General features: G+C 43.7%; 1 protein-coding gene across 1 annotated transcript in view; it reads left to right on the top strand.

Moving 5' to 3' along the window:
• TDRD9 (tudor domain containing 9) overlaps window positions 1-17,399 on the top strand; it is a 2,841,455-nt gene that overhangs the window by 340,504 nt on the left and 2,483,552 nt on the right. Inside the window, exon 6 of the mRNA XM_044074496.1 lies at window positions 15,363-15,443. Within this exon, the coding sequence (XP_043930431.1) occupies window positions 15,363-15,443 (81 nt within the window). The remainder of the gene's footprint in view (window positions 1-15,362; window positions 15,444-17,399) is intronic.

The raw sequence follows: 17,399 nt of genomic DNA, 5'->3' as shown, positions 1-17,399 counted from the left end.
CTGTAGGCCCCTCCCTATCGCTTCTGTTACTACGAGTTCTGTACAAGATCAGGCAGAACTCTCCCAAAATCTTGCAGGTGACTCCCTTTTTGGCCATGGCACTATTGGTTCCCCCTTCTTTCTTATTTGGCCAGGGGAAATCCCCACAAGTTACCTCACTGGGTAGTTGACCTCACACAAGACAAGGGGTCTGTTAGCCATCCTTACTTGTCCATTCTTTAAATGATACTGTGGATAATAGGGTTTTGATCCCTTTTAGGCACCTCTTTCCTGAAGATGTGCTCTGGGTTATGCAGGATGCCAGGAAACCCACTACTAGGAAATCGTACTTGTCCAAATGGAAAAGATTTTCTGTGTGGTGCCTCCCTGGCCATCACGATCCTCTATCAATGGAGGTTCCTTTGTTTGTTTCTTTCTTTCTGTGATCTGCTGCATGCTGGTTTGCCATATTCTTCAGTAAAAGCTCACCTGTCAGCAATGTCTGCTTGTCTGCCATTGAATCCTCTCCGGTCTCTAGGTTTGAGGTCAAGCAATTCCTTAAAGGCATCCTCCTTATCAGGACTCCCAGGAAGCCTATTCCACCTTCTTGGGACTTCAGTTTTTTACCTGAAAAATCCTTGCATCATTGTATTTGAAAGGCTGTTCTGCGTTTGGCTCTTACTTCAGCCAAGAGGGTGTCTAAACTACAAGCTGTCATGACCATTCCTCCTTTTTTAGATTTCCGTAGAGACAGAGCGCCTCCTCATACTAATCCTTCTTTTATGCCCAAGGTGGTCAATTAGCTGTCCCTTAATCAGTCTTTTCATCTTTTCCTTTTCCACAGTTTGCCAGTGAGAAGGTCCTTCACACCTTGGATTTGCATAGACAGCTCAGATATTATTTAGATAAAACTAAAGATGTTAAGTTGTCTATCTCACCTTCATTCTTGCTGGATGGGTTCGGAGCCGACCTCGGCTCCGACTCGGCCACTCTAAAAGCTCGAGAGTTGGTTCCACCGGCTCGAGGCTCCCCTTATATCCCACAATGCTAGGCGAGAGTTACCTCAGATCTCGTTTGCCGCTACAGCTTCGAGGTTGGTTGTTTCTACCGGTTCCTGGTGAGTACTATTTTCTAGTTGAAATTAGTCTTTAAAAACCCCTTTAATTTAATATTTTTACTTAGTTTAGAGTAGGTTAGAAATCTTTTATTCCCTACCCAAAAATTTCCGTTTCTTTCCCCAAGAACCTTTGGTTCTTCCCTCGGGCCTATAGGCCTTTCCTTCCCTAGTGGAGTGTGTGTGTTTTATTATAGTTTAAATTACTAGTACTATTACTACTTTTATTGTATTAACCTGACAGGGTATAACTAGTGTGTTTGTGTGCGTGTTTGTGTACACCTGTTCAGACAAAATGTCTAAAGAAGCAAAGGTCTCCGGATTCAAGAAGTGTGATGCGTGCTGTCAGAAAATGTCTCTGACAGACGCTCACACTTCTTGTGTCTATTGTCTGGGGCCTTTGCACCTGCAGGACTCCTGTGCTGTGTGCCATGGCTTCAGCCCCAGGGTCCTGCAGGAAAGAAAGAATAAATTAATTCTTAGAGGCTTACTCAAGCCAGAGGATTCCCTGTCTGTTTCAACAGGGAAGCCCTCTAAGGCATCTAGGTCTTCGGCTCCGGCTACTGAGCCGAGACCTAAGGTTTCTCAACCATTGCCTTCATCGGCTCCGGCTGGAGCCGATAAGTCTCAGTCCACAGTTTCTGTGGCCCCCTCGGCTCCGGCCGGAGCCGAGGTAATAGAAGTTCCCGTGTCGGCTCCGACCAGACCTTCGGAGCCGACAACTAGGAAGAGGTCCAGGCCACCATCTCTTGGCTCCGTTCATTCGGCTCCAGGATCTCCCCTGCTGTCTGAACGGAGCCAAAGGTCTCACTCCTCTAGGTCATCGAGGCTGTCGGATCATGACCTTCAGAGAGTAGTGAGTCGACTACTTAAGTCCGAGGCACTGGCCCAGATGCTTCAGAGCCCGACTCATCAGTCGATGCCTGCCCCGGTCCATCAACATATTCCTCCTTCGACTCTCTTGAGCTCGGAGCCGGGTCGTCGGAACCGAGACTGTGATTGCGTCGAGCCGATACAATTGTCTTCGGCTCTGCCGGCTCCGTTCTTCCTTGGAAGAATCTCGGCGCCGGACTTCCCTCGTCGGCTCCGAGGGGTGAGTGGCATCGGACCCTTGTCCGACCCCCCTCTCCCTCTCGGGCTTCGCTGGTGAGTTCGGCTCCGACATCGGCCTCGAGCCATCACTGTCGGTGCCGAGGGGTTCTTAGTTTCTCGGAGCGGGGACCTCTGGCTCTGCCTGACAGGGGTGCATTCGAGGTCATGCGGAGTGTGTTAGAGCCTGGCTCTACTCCACAGTCGGCTCCGTCCGCCCCGCCCTCTATGGTGCCTCAGGCTAAGTCGACTCACTCCCTCATCCCGGACCGCAGAGAGCCACCTCCTCAGGAGCCCCCTGTGGGGATTTCATCCTCTTCCGAGGCCTCTCCTGATTTGGCAGAAGAGCCCCCTCGGAAGAGGAAGTGTAAGAGGAAACACATTGACTCACCTGAGTCCATCACGTCAGACACAGATTTGGATGATTCTGAGGGTTCCCCCCGTTCCCCTTCCGAAGATGTCTCATTTGCAGACATTCTGGAGATCCTGAAACAGAGGGGAAATTGGCCAGCCCTCAACCCTTCGGAGGACGAATCTGTGTATCTTGAGGCGTTTGGCTCTCGTCCTTCCACCTCCTGGGTGTCCCCCCCCTTCGACCCCCTCATGCAGGTGGTGGCTAAGAAGGCATGGACGGCTCCTGATTCAGTGGACCCCACTCCCAGGAGACCCTCTAAGTTCATAACAGCTCCAGCAGACAAACAATTTTTAACAAAAGGAGTTTCTGTGGATGCTATGGTGGTAGCTGCTGCCACAAAGAAGGAACTAGCTGATCCTTCAGTACCTGTCCATCCACCTAACAAGGAATCTAGGTCCATGGATAGGTACGGGAAGCGGATGTTCTCCTCAGCGACATTTACCATGCGTTCGCTGAATTACCTGTGCCATTTCACTCGTCTTCAAAGGGACTTGATCAAAGAAGCGAGTGAAATGTTAAAGGATCCTACAGCTGCGGGTTTCCAAGACAAGATGAACACGCAGCTGGCTACCCTTAATTCCATAACCAACTCCTCCATGCGCCTTCTTTCTTACGCGGCTGATGGAGCGAGCAGAGCCGCAGGGACAGGTGTAGCCTTACGTAGGCACGCCTGGATGCGGCTATGCAATTTTAGGACCCTTTCAAGACGTCTTTCACAAACTCCCTTTGATGGATCATCTCTTTGGTCCTCAAGTGAAAGAAACCCTGACTAGGTGCGAGACTGATGGCAAGACCCTTTCTGCCGTCGGAGTCCGTTTTTCTACTCCTTCCAGGCCTTACCCCAAAGGCCAGAAGGGTGGAAAGATGTGGTTCCGTAAACAATCTCAAGGGACTTCGCCTGACGCACAGAGTCGTTTTCCCACCAGAGGCAGAGGTGGGAATAACAATGGTAGACGTCGTCCTAGAGGCAGGGGGGGTCCGCAGAACCAGGGCAATCGGGAAGCCTTCCCTGACAAGCCCTTTCAGCATCCCTGAGGTGTTGCCCGACTGCCCATCTTCAGAGGCAGTCGGGGGAAGATTGTCACTGTACCCAGAAGCCTGGCTATCCCTGACTCAAGACAAATGGGTACAGTCCATCATTTCCAAAGGCTATTCTATCCCCTTTCTTCGCTTTCCAAATCAGTCAAAAAAATCCCTTCCAGATGTTCCACCCGCTCAAAGGTATCTAGCAGCTTTGGAAATTTCAAAACTGCTTGCAAAAAGAGCAATTCAGCCAGTGCCAGCAGACCAACAAGGATCCGGAATCTACTCAAGGTTCTTTTAGTTCCAAAGAAAACAGGGGACTGGAGACCGATATTGGATCTCAGTGTCTTGAACAAATCAGTCAAGAAAACAAGATTTCGATGGTCACGCTGCAATCCATCCTTCCCCTTTTGGGCAAAGGAAACTGGATGTGCTCTATAGACCTTCGGGATGCGTACTATCATATAAAGATGAACAGACGCTCCAGAAGATTCCTCCGCTTCAGGCTGGGAACCAGTCATTTTCAGTTCAGGGCCCTGCCCTTTGGTCTCACCACTGCCCCCCGGGTGTTTACCAAATGCATGGCAGTGGTAGCTTCTCACCTGAGACGACAAGGATTCCAGGTGTTTCCATATTTGGACGACTGGCTCCTCACAGCTCCCACCAAGCATCTCCTTCTGATGGCCAGAGATTACACTTTTCGCGTTTGTCAAAGCTGGGTATTTCAATAAATTGCGAAAAGTCTGTTTTGTCGCCTTGTCGTACTATTACCTACATAGGCGCAAATCTAGATACAATAAACATGTCTGCAAGGCTAACACATCAAAGGATATCAGACATTCACAAATTGGTATCACTCCTTCTCAACAACAACAGAATCAAAGCCAGGTTAGTTCTAAAGGTGTTGGGAATTATGGCAGCGCCATACCTCTCCTTCCATTAGCCAGATACCACATGCGGATCCTTCAGTGGATGCTTTTTACTCAATGGTCATACCAGGAACTTCCAATGTCTCACACCATTGTGATCACGCAGGCGTGCAAAAAGCATCTCATGTGGTGGATGTCTTCCCCCCATCTCCTGTCGGGAAGACCTTTTGTTCCACCTCCTCCGGTTGCTACACTGACAACGGATGCCTCCCTGATCGGGTGGGGGGGGCATTATCAGGGCAGGACAGTCCAGGGCACATGGCAACCAAACGAATGCCACTTGCACATAAATGTTCTGGAGATGAGAGTGGTGCTTTTAGCGTTGCAAGCCCTTCAAGACTCTCTTCCCTTGGGAACATTTGCAATCCAGACAGACAATATGTCTGTAGTGTGGTACATCAACAAACAAGGAGGAACCAGATCATATCCCCTGTGTCGAGAAGCACTCAGACTGTGGCAATGGGCGATTTCTTCTCAGCGTTTTCTGATAGCAATGCACATCCCCGGGAAGTCCAATCATATTGCGGACAAGTTGAGCAGAGCTATTCTCATGCCTCACGAGTGGTCTCTGAAAGACTCTGTAGTGAGAGAAATTTTTCTCAAGTGGGGTCAGCCTTGCTGCGATCTTTTTGCTACCCCCCAAAACAGCAAGTGCAGAGAATATTTCACTCTATTCCCTTTACCAGGCCAACCCAGCAGAGACGCTCTAGTCCAAGTTTGGCCCCGGGGACTTCTGTATGCATTTCCTCCTTTCCCACTGATCTCTCAAGTAATTCAGAAAGCTATCGCTCAGAAGGCCTCATTGATCCTCATTGCTCCTTACTGGCCTCGACAAGTGTGGTTCCCCTTTCTACATCGTTTTCTCTTGGAGCGACCGTGGAATCTGGACCTAGTTCCAGATCTTTTGATCCATCAAGTCAGGTCAGTTTCATCGCTCCCTCCCCTCTCTGAACCTCACTGCTTGGTTCCTCCAGTTCCAACCTTAGCCAGGCTTCCTCAATTATCTCACTCTGTTAGAGATATATTGATAGCTTCCTATAAATCTTCCACTAGGAAGATTTATTTGAGTAAGTGGAAACGTTTCACATATTGGGCTCAAGGAAAGGACATAGATCCTTTCACCGCTTCCATTCAACTAGTCCTTGACTTTCTAGCTGAACTCTTCCATGCAGGTTCATCTCCCTCTACACTTAAAGTTCAATTGGCAGCTATTTCTAACTTTCATGTGGGTATTTCTGAATCTGCCCTAATGTCCCACAAACTCTGCAAAGCCTTTTTGAAAGGAGTTTTTCTTCTCAGACCTCCTATAAGAAATCCTCCTTCTCCTTGGGACCTAAATTTAGTTCTTGCTTCTTTGATTCTTCCCCCTTTCGAACCTGCAGCTTCCTGTTCCTTAAAATTGTTATCATGGAAAACTCTTTTTCTGGTAGCTATTACATCAGCTAGAAGAGTTTCAGAGCTTCAAGCACTCAGTTGTCGTCCTCCTTATCTTTTGTTTCATAAGGACAGAGTATCCTTACGAACTAATCCGTCCTTTTGCCTAAGGTGGTCTCGACATCAAATCTAAACCAAAGCATTGACCTCCTGTCTTTTTCCAGAGTATTCCAATAGGTCTGAACAAAAATTACACTGCCTGGATGTTCATCGTCAATTGAGGTACTACTTGGATAGAACAAAACAATTCAGAAAATCTGATCAGCTGTTTGTCTCCTATGCGGAAAGCAGAAAGGGACGTTCAGTTTCAAAGGTATCATTATCCAGATGGCTAACATCTTTGATTTCCCTGGTATATGAAATTAGACAACAAAAATTGCCTAATAAACCTAAAGCCCATTCCACCAGAGCTTTGGCTACTTCTTTAGCCTTCCAAGACAGACTGCCTATTGACACCATTTGTGCAGCGGCTACTTGGGCTACTCCTCACACTTTTATTTCTCATTATAAGTTGGATTTAGCTTCTAGGCATAGAGCTAATTTTGGTTCCACTGTTCTCAGGAGTCTGTTCCGTTAGGCCACCCGGGACAAGGTGCTAGGGATGCGGTCCCATCCAGCAAGAATGAAGGCGAGATAGACAACTTAACATATAGAAGTTATGTTCTTACCATAACGTACCATGTTAGTTGGCTTCTCGCCTTCTTCTTGCGCCCCACCCTCCTTCCCCCTGGCCTGGACAGACCTAGAGGAGTTGTGATCGTGACCTCTCTTTCTACCACCTCTTTCTTAGGCATATGCTGTTCTGCATATTTCCTGGATCAGGATGTAGGTCACCCTTCTTTCTTCCTGTTGTTAGAGGTGGACTCTGTTTAGAGTTATTCTGTTACTATTATAAGCTGGGGTTAGCTTACAAACGAGATCTGAGGTAACTCTCGCCTAGCATTGTGGGATATAAGGGGAGCCTCGAGCCGGTGGAACCAACTCTCGAGCTTTTAGAGTGGCCGAGTCGGAGCCGAGGTCGGCTCCGAACCCATCCAGCAAGAAGAAGGCGAGAAGAAGACAACTAACATGGAACGTTATGGTAAGAACATAACTTCTATTTTTTCACAAATCTGAGCAGCTTTTTGTTTCTCTTCATCCCAGGACTTTGGATTTGGCTGTTTTAAATCTCCTCCTGGATTTCTAAGGTCATTTCCTTTTGTGGCAAATGTCTCTTCTCGTCTGTAAAGGCACATTCCACTAGGGCAGTTTCATGCTGTGGTGGCTTTTTTAAAGGACTGGATACGAATTCTATCTTTGGCTGCTACTTGGTCCTCTGTTCATTCTTTCACTAAACATTACAAGTTGAATGTTTCCTGAGCCAGAGCAGGCTTTGCTAGAGCTATCCTGCATGGGTTCATGGAGGGTTCTTCCTCCTAGGCTTCGTCTTGAATTCTTGTACTCCGTTATGTGAAGAATACTATGACAGTGATGTGGAAGGGCATAGTACAGCTGTGTAAAATCTTACCATAACAGTAGAGGTCTTTTTATTCACTGTTAGAGTATCCTTCACCTAAGGTATCTCCTGTTAAGGATAGCCCAACATCTGTCCTGTAAGTTACATACCAAAAATTATGAATACCATTAATAATTCCACATTTTCAAACTATAAATTAAATCTAAGCAAATAGTAAGCCAAACGTTTTCTTCCTAAATGTTCCTACCAACATTAAGGTAAACAGTTCTGTCTTGCTGAAATACTTAGGAATAATATGTAATCAGGATAGAACTGTCCACTCTCAAAGTAGTAATGACCTGGTCCAACATAAAAGGAGAAATCACAAGATGGAGTAACTTACATTTTTTCATATAATAAAGAGCAATAATTAAGATGAACATTATGCCTACATTATTTCTATTTAACCTCCTCTTTGGAAATATTTTTTTTTAGATATTGCTATGACGTTAAGTTTGTTTGGAGAATTTTGTTGATTTGGGTGTCCAATCAAAAATGGATCCCTCCCAAAAGACAAGGTGGCCTTGCCTTGCCAAATTTTTATTTAAACTACTTTATAATAAATTCCAGCAGATTATTAAAAATAATTTCTTGTCAACTCAGACATAAAAATTGAAACCTGATGAGATATAGTGCCGTCTGTGCCAGGGAGAGTAGGGCAGTGCATGTGTAATGCATGCTGGCATAGCTAGCTGAGGTTTTGTAAAGAATGCTGTCATTTGACTATCACATTTGATTTATATAGATGCTTATGTAAAAAATGAATATATGAAGTTGCTTATGTTAAAAATGTGCCAACAGTGCGTCCTGCTGGACAGAAAAATACATTTGTATGTCAGACTATATTGTAACTGCTGAAATATATTGTAGCAGATGATACTGGAAGAGAAGAAGTAAATCTTAGTCCAGTTAACTTTGAGAAATAGTCTGAAATTAAATTACCTGGTTTAGGCCATAAAAATTTTCTCTTACTGGTCTGATTGCAGCCAGAGACAAAACTGGGAAAAACCAGGATTAGGAGTCTTACTGTATTGTCCTTAGGTAGTCTGACAAAGTGGTGCAGTGGTTAGCGTTATCGCCTCACAGCAAGAGCTTCTCTGGTTTGATTCACGGTGGGAGAATCTTCTGTGCAGAGTCTGCATGTTTTCCCTGCGGTCGAGTGAGTTTTAAAGACATGCAGGTAGGTGCGTGTGTGCCTTCTGTGAAAGTTGGGCACCGGGTTGCAACTTGACACTGTAAGTACTGCCAAATCAGTCTGCGGATCAGTGATGATCTGTGGCGACACCTAACTGGGGAAAAGCTGAAAGACATTGCTTTTACTGTATTGTCCTTAGGGGTGAACTAATTGCTACCCTGGAAGGGTGGACATTTTTGAAATTGTTTTATAGCTTTGAGATGCTGCAACAGATCGTAGCAAACCTCTGGGTGTGTATTGTACCAGAGTCAGGTGACCTAGTATGGTGGCATTTTATAACAAGCACTAACTAGCATTGAAATGATTTTTTTATATATGAGTGAGAAATTCTGGAACTCTCGAAGCAGCACTTTATTTTTCAGAATCTGACAGGAAAGATCTCTCACAGATATCTCACACAACCTCAGACCTCCTCTTGCCTTGCTGTAGTAATCAACTCAGCACTCGCCATCTTGCCTTGCTTTAGTAAGTAACTAGGGAACAGTAATTCTTTAGTCAGTCAGGAAAATATAGTGAGACTAGTTAAATATTGTTTTTCTGTGTAGTGTGAATCTATCCAACTGTTATTTTTTTATGTCTCTTGTGATTGAAAGTCTGGTGTTTATTGCAACTAGGCATTCAGTATTATCATGTTTTGTATTTTATTTATTATTAAATATTTTTATACCTTTCCTTGTGGCTGGTCCTTTAGAGAATACTTTTAACATCTTGAGAGTACATATTCTTATTTTAGTGACACTGTGGCCGCTCCTGAAAGTCTTGCTGCATTGGCCAAACTCTACCTTATGTATTAGAATTAATTTTGCTAAGTATAATTGGGTACCATGGTAAGAACCTCAGAGTAGCTGACTGGTCCAGTGTAATTACCTCATAGTATGGGTAGCGGGGGCATAGCTGGTAAATTTGTGCCAGCCTTTCCCAGGTGTGTGTGTCAGTTACTGGGAACAGGGACACGGAGCTCCAAAGTGGTTCAGTGTGGAGTCTTGTTTGAGGCCTGGAGAGAGTCCAGTCCTGGGTCTGGAGTGTGCTTCCTGTGTGCTCTTAAGGAAAATTGTGCTTGGTGCAGAGAGCTGCATCTGAAAATACTGTGTGTATCCATCTTTGCTGCTAGTGGCCATCCCTCACCAGTGTCAGTGGTGAGGATTGAGGCTCCTTGATTACTGGCCCTGAGTAGGGACCTTCACATACGACACCAAAATAAATTTTATAAAAAACGTATGGACTGCATTAACTTCAGAAAAACTGATGTCTCTATCATATAAACCCGAATTTCTATTCATCCTACTGATCCAAAATAGAAAAAAAATGTTGATGGGTAATGAAATCAAGAATATAATCCATATGAATCTAAGAGATATTCAACTGAATTGCAGTTTATGATCTTAAACAATCTTATATGACACCAACAAAAAAGGCATATTACTTGTCACTATATTTCCCTTGTTATGCTTTTAATTTCCCAAATGCAGATCTAAATCATTTTCTGGTATTTCAAATTCACGCAGCAACTCTAGAACAAGCTAAAACACTGTCAACAAGGTTGTAATAAGGAGTACATTATTAGAGACCTTGTAATTGTATATCATATTTGTATACCAGTGTCACATAAATGTTTATGTATACTAATAAATGTATTCATGTTGAAAAAGTTCTTCACACACAATTGGATTAATCTAAACAGTATTACCTGGGATGGGTTCAAGGATTCAACTCTCAGATATATTAAGGTGTTTAGAATCACTTCACAGAATAAAAGCAGTATATCTTTTTTTAGAATACTGGTTAATTATATTAGAAATACTGAAATAATAGGGGAAATCCATATGAATTACATAACTATCCTTACCACAATATTTGTCTATGGTAACGTTTTGTCTACAAATTGTTACTTGCATAGGTATAGAAGTGCAGCTATGTTAAAGCAGACTTGTATGTTAATGTTGACTCTAAAGAATATTTTCTTTAGATGCCTTGAAACATATTTAGTTAACTTGCTGTATATGTGCTCAGTAAAGAAACATTAAAGAAAAACATTTTTTTTGCCAAGTTTAGGACTCTGCTTTGTCCCACATGCTGCTGACATATTGGAAGAGCTGCCTTGATGTGTCTCTCATATAATTAGTGTATGTCATACAATAAGGCTCTGCAGTCATCGTACCCCCCCCCCCCCAATTCTGGTGCAAGTGTAGGTGGCAGATGTAATACTTTTTCCTGCCTGTATTGAAAAACATGCATTTTGCATTCTGGGATACCAAACTGGAAATGTATCCAAAAATTTAAAACTGACAGTGTGTCTTTCTGTAACAGTATCTGCAAAGCACAAAAAAAAGCAGTATTGAGTCCTTAAAATAACATTTGCAGCTTTAACAATTATAAACCAATAACATTGTTGCTCTGTCTTTCTTTCTGCATGAAATAAACCTGTGTTACTAATATGCTTACAAGTCTGTAACCAAACTGATAATGTACTGCAGTTAAATAGCAAGGCTCTAACTTTATTATCGAATCAAACAGAGAAACTAGCACCTGCTCAGCACAATCTCGGTAATTAACCGGAATAAGGCTGGAATGAATGTCTCTTATTTCCAGTTCATCCCAGTATTCTACAGTCCCTTCAGTTCTTAGAATGGCGAGCCTACTTCAATTGGGGGGACAATATTTGCAGTTAAGCTAAGTCCCAAAACCCCATACCAACCTTACAAAATGCAAATTTGCCGTTGTCAATCATCTAACCTACTACATGTATTTTAGAAAGATATCTTCTTCAGTTAACTTAATTTAGGAAATGTAATTGATGTTCAAGTCTTTGGGAAGCTATGTTAGAGTAGCGGTTGAGTGCAAGAGTACTGTTTTTATTTTATTAAGTTAAAGCTGTGCTTGGATAATTGAACTTAGATACACGATAAGGTTTGTTCAGTATGATTGCATGGGTGAGATGACATGTGACAATGGCAGAATGATTTTGATCCTAAGTAGAGTGGTCAGAGATGGGCTTAACTGTTAAGAGAAGTGGAGTGAGGTGAGCAGTAAGCCATGACAAATGCCTTTGGCAAAGTTGGTACATAGGTTCAGTATTAAGCCCTCTGTTTGCAGTTGTATTAAATTGTGCCTTTCTGGAAAAACTTCTGATGTCAGAATTTCAGTGTTACCTCAGACTTTTATTACTTAGCTGTGAGGTACCACAGGGATCTGTACTTTTACCTGTTTTAAATGATTCTTTTGTGGTTTTCATTAAAGGAAGACCGAAGGTGTAGCTCTCAAAGTTTACTGATTGCTGCAATTTGGGATGTATAGTCTTCCTTCCATTCTTCTGAAAAGCTTGCTGTGGCATAGGATGCACTGGTAGCAAGCTGAGCAGGATAGACTGGAATCTTATCAATAGCAGTAGTCTCCAACTTACCTTGTGTGTTCTATAGTCATTCAGGTGCAGGATGCGAGAGAACCACTCTGTCCTGGCTGTGCACCAGGCCATACTCTTAGTGGACCATGACTAATCCACCTTTCGTGGGCATTACCTAGGAGCATCTAGACTACCTTAACTGTTTGCTGTGAGCATAAAGAAGTTGTGGGTGACCATATCCCTAAGTCACAGCCTAGGCACCTTGTGAAAGAACTTCATTTTTTGCTGCTTTTGTTTGCAGTTTCATCTTTTTGATTAGTATGCAGAGGATATGTACGAGGGTAGTATGACAGCGGTGAGGTCTGCGGTGGGAGTGACGGATGCGTTTAAGGTGGAGGTGGGGTTACATCAAGGATCAGCTCTGATCCCTTTCTTATTTGCAATGGTGATGGACAGGTTGACAGACGAGATCAGACAGGAGTCCCCATGGACTATGATGTTTGCAGATGACATTGTGATCTGTAGTGAGAGTAGGGAACAGGTGGAGGAGACCCCTGGAGAGATGGAGATATGCACTAGAGAGAAGAGGGAATGAAGGTCAGCAGAGCTAAGACAGAATATATGTGTGTGAATGAGAGGGAGGATAGAGGAATGGTGAGGATGCAAGGAGTAGAGGTGGCAAAGGTGGATGAGTTTAAATACTTGGGGCCAATAGTTCAGAGTAACGGTGAGTGTGGAAGAGAGGTGAAGAGGAGAGAGTACAGGCAGGATGGAGTGGGTGGAGAAGAGTGTCAGGAGTGATTTGTGACAGACGAGTACCTGTAAGAGTGAAAGGGAAGGTCTACAAGAGGGTAGTGAGACCAGCTATGTTATATGGGTTGGAGACAGTGGCCTTGACAAAAAGGCAGGAGTTTGAGCTGGATGTGGCAGAATTAAAGATGTTAAGATTTGCAGTGGGTGTGACTAGGGTGGACAGGATTAGGAATAAGTATATTAGAGGGTCAGCCCAGGTTGGAAGGTTTGGAGACAAAGCCAGAGTGGCACGATTACGTTGGTTTGGACATGTGCTGAGGAGGGATGCTGAGTATATTGGGAAAAAGATGCTAAGGATGAAGCTACCAGGTAACAGGAAAAGAGGAAGGCCTAAGATAAGGTTTATGGATATGGTGAGAGAGGACATGCAGGTGGTTGGTGTGACAGAGCAAAATGCAGAGGACAGGAAGAAATGGAAATGTGATCTGCTGTGGCAATCCCTAACAGGAATAGCCGAAAGAAGATGATGATGATGCAGAGCTTATGACCATACATGAGAATGAGGGCCACATACGACTAAGTAAAGTGAGAGATTCATCCTAGGTCTCGTTTCTAGCTTCACTACCGCAGTCTTGTACAACACTTGCTGTACTGCCTTTGCTGTTGTTCAATCTCCAGTCTTGTCTGTCTTCACTTTTCAAGACAGCAAGATAACTTGAACTCCTCTTGAGATAGCTTCTCCTCCTTCACCTGCAGAGAGCATTCCACTCTTTTGTCCTCCTGGGAGAGAGGTGGTGATTTTCATCCAGTCTGTTTCCACACACTGCACTGAATTTCTCCATTGCATCCCAGACCAATCACTTGAGGTTGAGATGACAATGTCATCTTCAAAAACAAAGATGCAGACTTCAGAATCTCACAGTAAGTACTTCCTGTTTTCTGGATGTGCTTTGATAACCTGTGTTTGGAACTCACAAACAGGAAGGGAGACGAGACACATTTATGGAGTTGTGTGCCATTCTTGAACATATACTGTTGCACTCCTCTGATAGAGACGTGCCTCTCCCTGTAGAACAGGGACCCAGTGATACCCAGCAGCAACCCTGGGATCTTGAATTGGTGCAGAACTTCTCACAAGACAGTCCCAGAGTGCAGTTGCTATACGTCTTCTACAGGTCTACAAAATGGATGTAGACAGTAATAGCAAATGCCAAGGATGCCTCAGTTGTTGCTGCAAAAGACAAGAGTTTATACAATGTTCCATGACCAGAGTAAAGTTGACACTGTTTTTTCTGAATCAGAAGCTGAGCATTTTTTTGCATCTCTTTGCCCTTCCATCTATGAATCTTCTGTTAGTCCATCATCTCTTTTATTCCCTACCTTGAGAAAGCAGACTGATAGGGGAAGTCATTCAGGCACCCATCAGGGGTAATTGGAGCATTTTTTTTCCCCCTGTTCCCTACTGTATATGCATCTAACACAAGGCTGATGAGTGATATGAATTGGGCTGTATAAGAATGTCCCCTCACTTTCGCAAGTGGAGAAGCCTTTAAAGAGCGCTATTACTTCCCCTGCAGTGCAGGCAATATTCTGGCAGTTTGTGCATCCTGTGCGTCTCTGAGCGAGTGGAAACCTCCTGCTTTCTCTTCACCCCCCCCCCCCCCCCCCATAGGTGAGCAGGCATATTCCGTCACTCCTTTTTCTTCCTGGCTGAGTGAAAGCTAGCAGTTTGCTGCATCTCTTCTGTTTGATAGCCATCGTCTCTACAGACAGGCTAGCTCACCTTTCTGTGAGTGTCTCATTTGACTCTGAGATGCTAATGGATGCATTTGTGACACTTCTGCAGATCTTGTGGGCGTCAGACCCTTGTTACCATGTTGTAAAATGGTAGGCCATTTCAGCAATTTTTCTTAGTTCATTGAAGATTCTCATCATGGGTGCTTTGCTTATGGATTGGGGCCTCCATCTGGAATCCCATTATTACATGGAAAATGGAGTGAAGAAAAGAGAAATCTCCCCTATCACAGAAAGCTGTTCAGTGAAAATTTAATTTTCTAGATTAGCATTTGCTTGTTGTGCTGTCCGTCTGTTGAGAAGTTCCCTTTGTATTAGTTAGTCTTAATTCTTCTTCTTCAGGTGTTTTATTTCTTATAGATATTGCAGGGTTATAATTTATACCTTTTTGGGGGGGGGGGGGCAGAACTGAGGGAATGCGTTTGAGCATACTGTTTTCTAACCCAGCCACTGTAGATGGTGGCCGCATGCACACAAGGTTGACAGTTGGACCTCGACATGTTTTTGAAGAAGGCGATCTTTACTACCTACACTTGTTGAGGGCCAACATGAATGTTGACCTGACTTCGAGTTGGACGTCCGTTTCCTGTTATGACAGTTAAGAAGAACTGATCTGGTAGGTTATTTGGGCCCATGACATGGATGCAACAGCAATGGGACTAGATCTAAAAATGTTAGCTGCTGTTTGTGAATTTACTGTACAGTCTGAAGTGAATCATTGTGATTTAACCAAAAGTAAGTTTACTGTTGTGTGGCATCAAATCATCTGATACAGGTTTGAATTGCAGTGCCTTATTTTCAGGTTCATGAGAGAACAGAAGATATGGATTTCCTTTTGCTGGTTGTTCGTAAGTTACTCCGCACAAATTCACGGTTTGTAAAGGTAAGCTCAGTTTTATAGTGAACTTCTCTCTCTCACACACACACACACACACACACACACACACACACACACACACACACACACACACACACACACACACACACACACACAATTTCTTTGTTACTTGATTTGTGCAGGAATGGCTTAAGAAATGTCATTTAGTTAGGATTCCATTTTTTGTTGTATTAAGCAACAGAATTATACTGTCAACTTTAAAGGTGTGACACTTTATACCTATGCTTTAAATAACAATCAGACATGCATTATTATATTTGATTTGTGAATTAAATATTGTTTAACTCTTGCACATGGTCGTTACCGCTGGGACTCTTAATGATATATTTATTCATCCCCCTGTTCAGAAAACATTTTCTGTTAGTCTTCCTTGGGGTTTACCGTGTAATTTATTAGTAGAAGTACTTTAATGAGATCTATTTTTGGTGGGGGTGTCCTACCCTTTTTCAATTCTTTCATGTTAGTCATACCATTTAGTAGCTTATTTATGCTTTGGGATTAATATATTACTCACCTTGCTTATTTTATTTATGCATGAACTTTTTTCCTTACTCACTGTTAATATCACGATCGAGGACAATCTCCCCCCACAGTCTGTTAACTTTTGTGTTGCTACCTCCTTTATTGTTACTAGGCCTACTGTTGTCTTGTTCCTATTTCTGAGCAGCTTGTGAAGGAGAAACTGAAAAGTTTTGGCAGCTAGGCAAAGAAAGAAATTATATGACAGTCAAAAGTCACATTCTGTGACTTGCCTTGGGCATTTCCTTCATTTGCATAGCTTGTTTTGATGGCTGGGAAAGTTCAATGAGAGAGAAAACCTATTCCAGTGGAGGTACAGAGCAGGAAACTCCAAGGAGAGTTTTATGGAAGGAGTGAAAGATGTTACAGAATAGAATTCATTAGAAATATTAACATTTTAGCACACATCATCAGAACAGGTGAAATGCATACAAGTATTTTGTTCATAGGTTCATAGGTTTATACTAGGCTATCTGCCCGAGGGCATTTACAAGCCTAGCCCATAGTTTTGTGGCTTACGCCACCCCTTTAGTATGGGGAACTATACCCATTATTTTGCTGTGCCTCTGTCGAGCAGTGACACTGAGGTAATCCCTGGGGTATATCTGCGATCTCCCATCCATTGGTCAAGATTTCTCTTGAACAAGGCCAGCGAGGTGCTCTGCCTCACATATACCGGGATTTTGTTCCACAGCATAGGGAGTCTTTGGGTGATGAATCTATCCCTCCAGCACGTCCTATTAATAGCCGTGTCGAGGTTTAAGTCTCCCGCCCTTGTGGCTCTGACGGATCTAGATTTTTTGAGGTGAAGCATATTCATCAAATCTGGGTTTGATATGGCCTTGTATGTCAGGCACAGGTCACCTCTGAGCAAGCGGTAGGCGACTGAATAGAGCTGAAGTTCTTTCAGTCGGGCAGCATAGGACAGATTTTTGAGACTCTTTATCCTTTTGGTGAGGAACTTTTGTGGCCTCTCCAGCTGCTGCAAGTGTCGGGTCAGATACATTCCGAATGGGGCATTGTACTCAATTATTGGTCTGATGAGTGATGAGTATAGGGAAACTATGACCTCCCTTGATCTAGATGTGAATCCCTTCATGATAAGGTGGGCAATGTAGAAGGTCTTCCTAACTACTTTAGCTACATGGGTGTCGAATGACAGGCTACTGTCAACCTGGGTCCCCAGGTCCCTGATAACTTCTTCTGTGCTCAGTGGATTGCCACCTATATGGTAGCTAGGGGTAACCTTGTTTTTCCCGAAGGGTATGACTATGCATTTTTTGGCATTTAACTTTAGGCCATGGCTCTGGCACCAGTTATCCGTTTCTGTGAGACCCTTCTGAAGGATATCTGTGTCAGATGTGTTTTCGACTACGGCGCCCAGTTTGCCGTCATCTGCAAACTTTGTCAGCCATAACCCTC

This window comes from Protopterus annectens, chromosome 6.part0 (genome assembly GCF_019279795.1).
Source record: "Protopterus annectens isolate FY-2018-M chromosome 6.part0, PAN1.0, whole genome shotgun sequence".
NCBI lineage: Eukaryota > Metazoa > Chordata > Ceratodontiformes > Protopteridae > Protopterus > Protopterus annectens.
The sequence above is the reverse complement of the archived record's forward strand: the minus strand, read 5'-3'. Positions and strand labels throughout refer to the sequence as shown.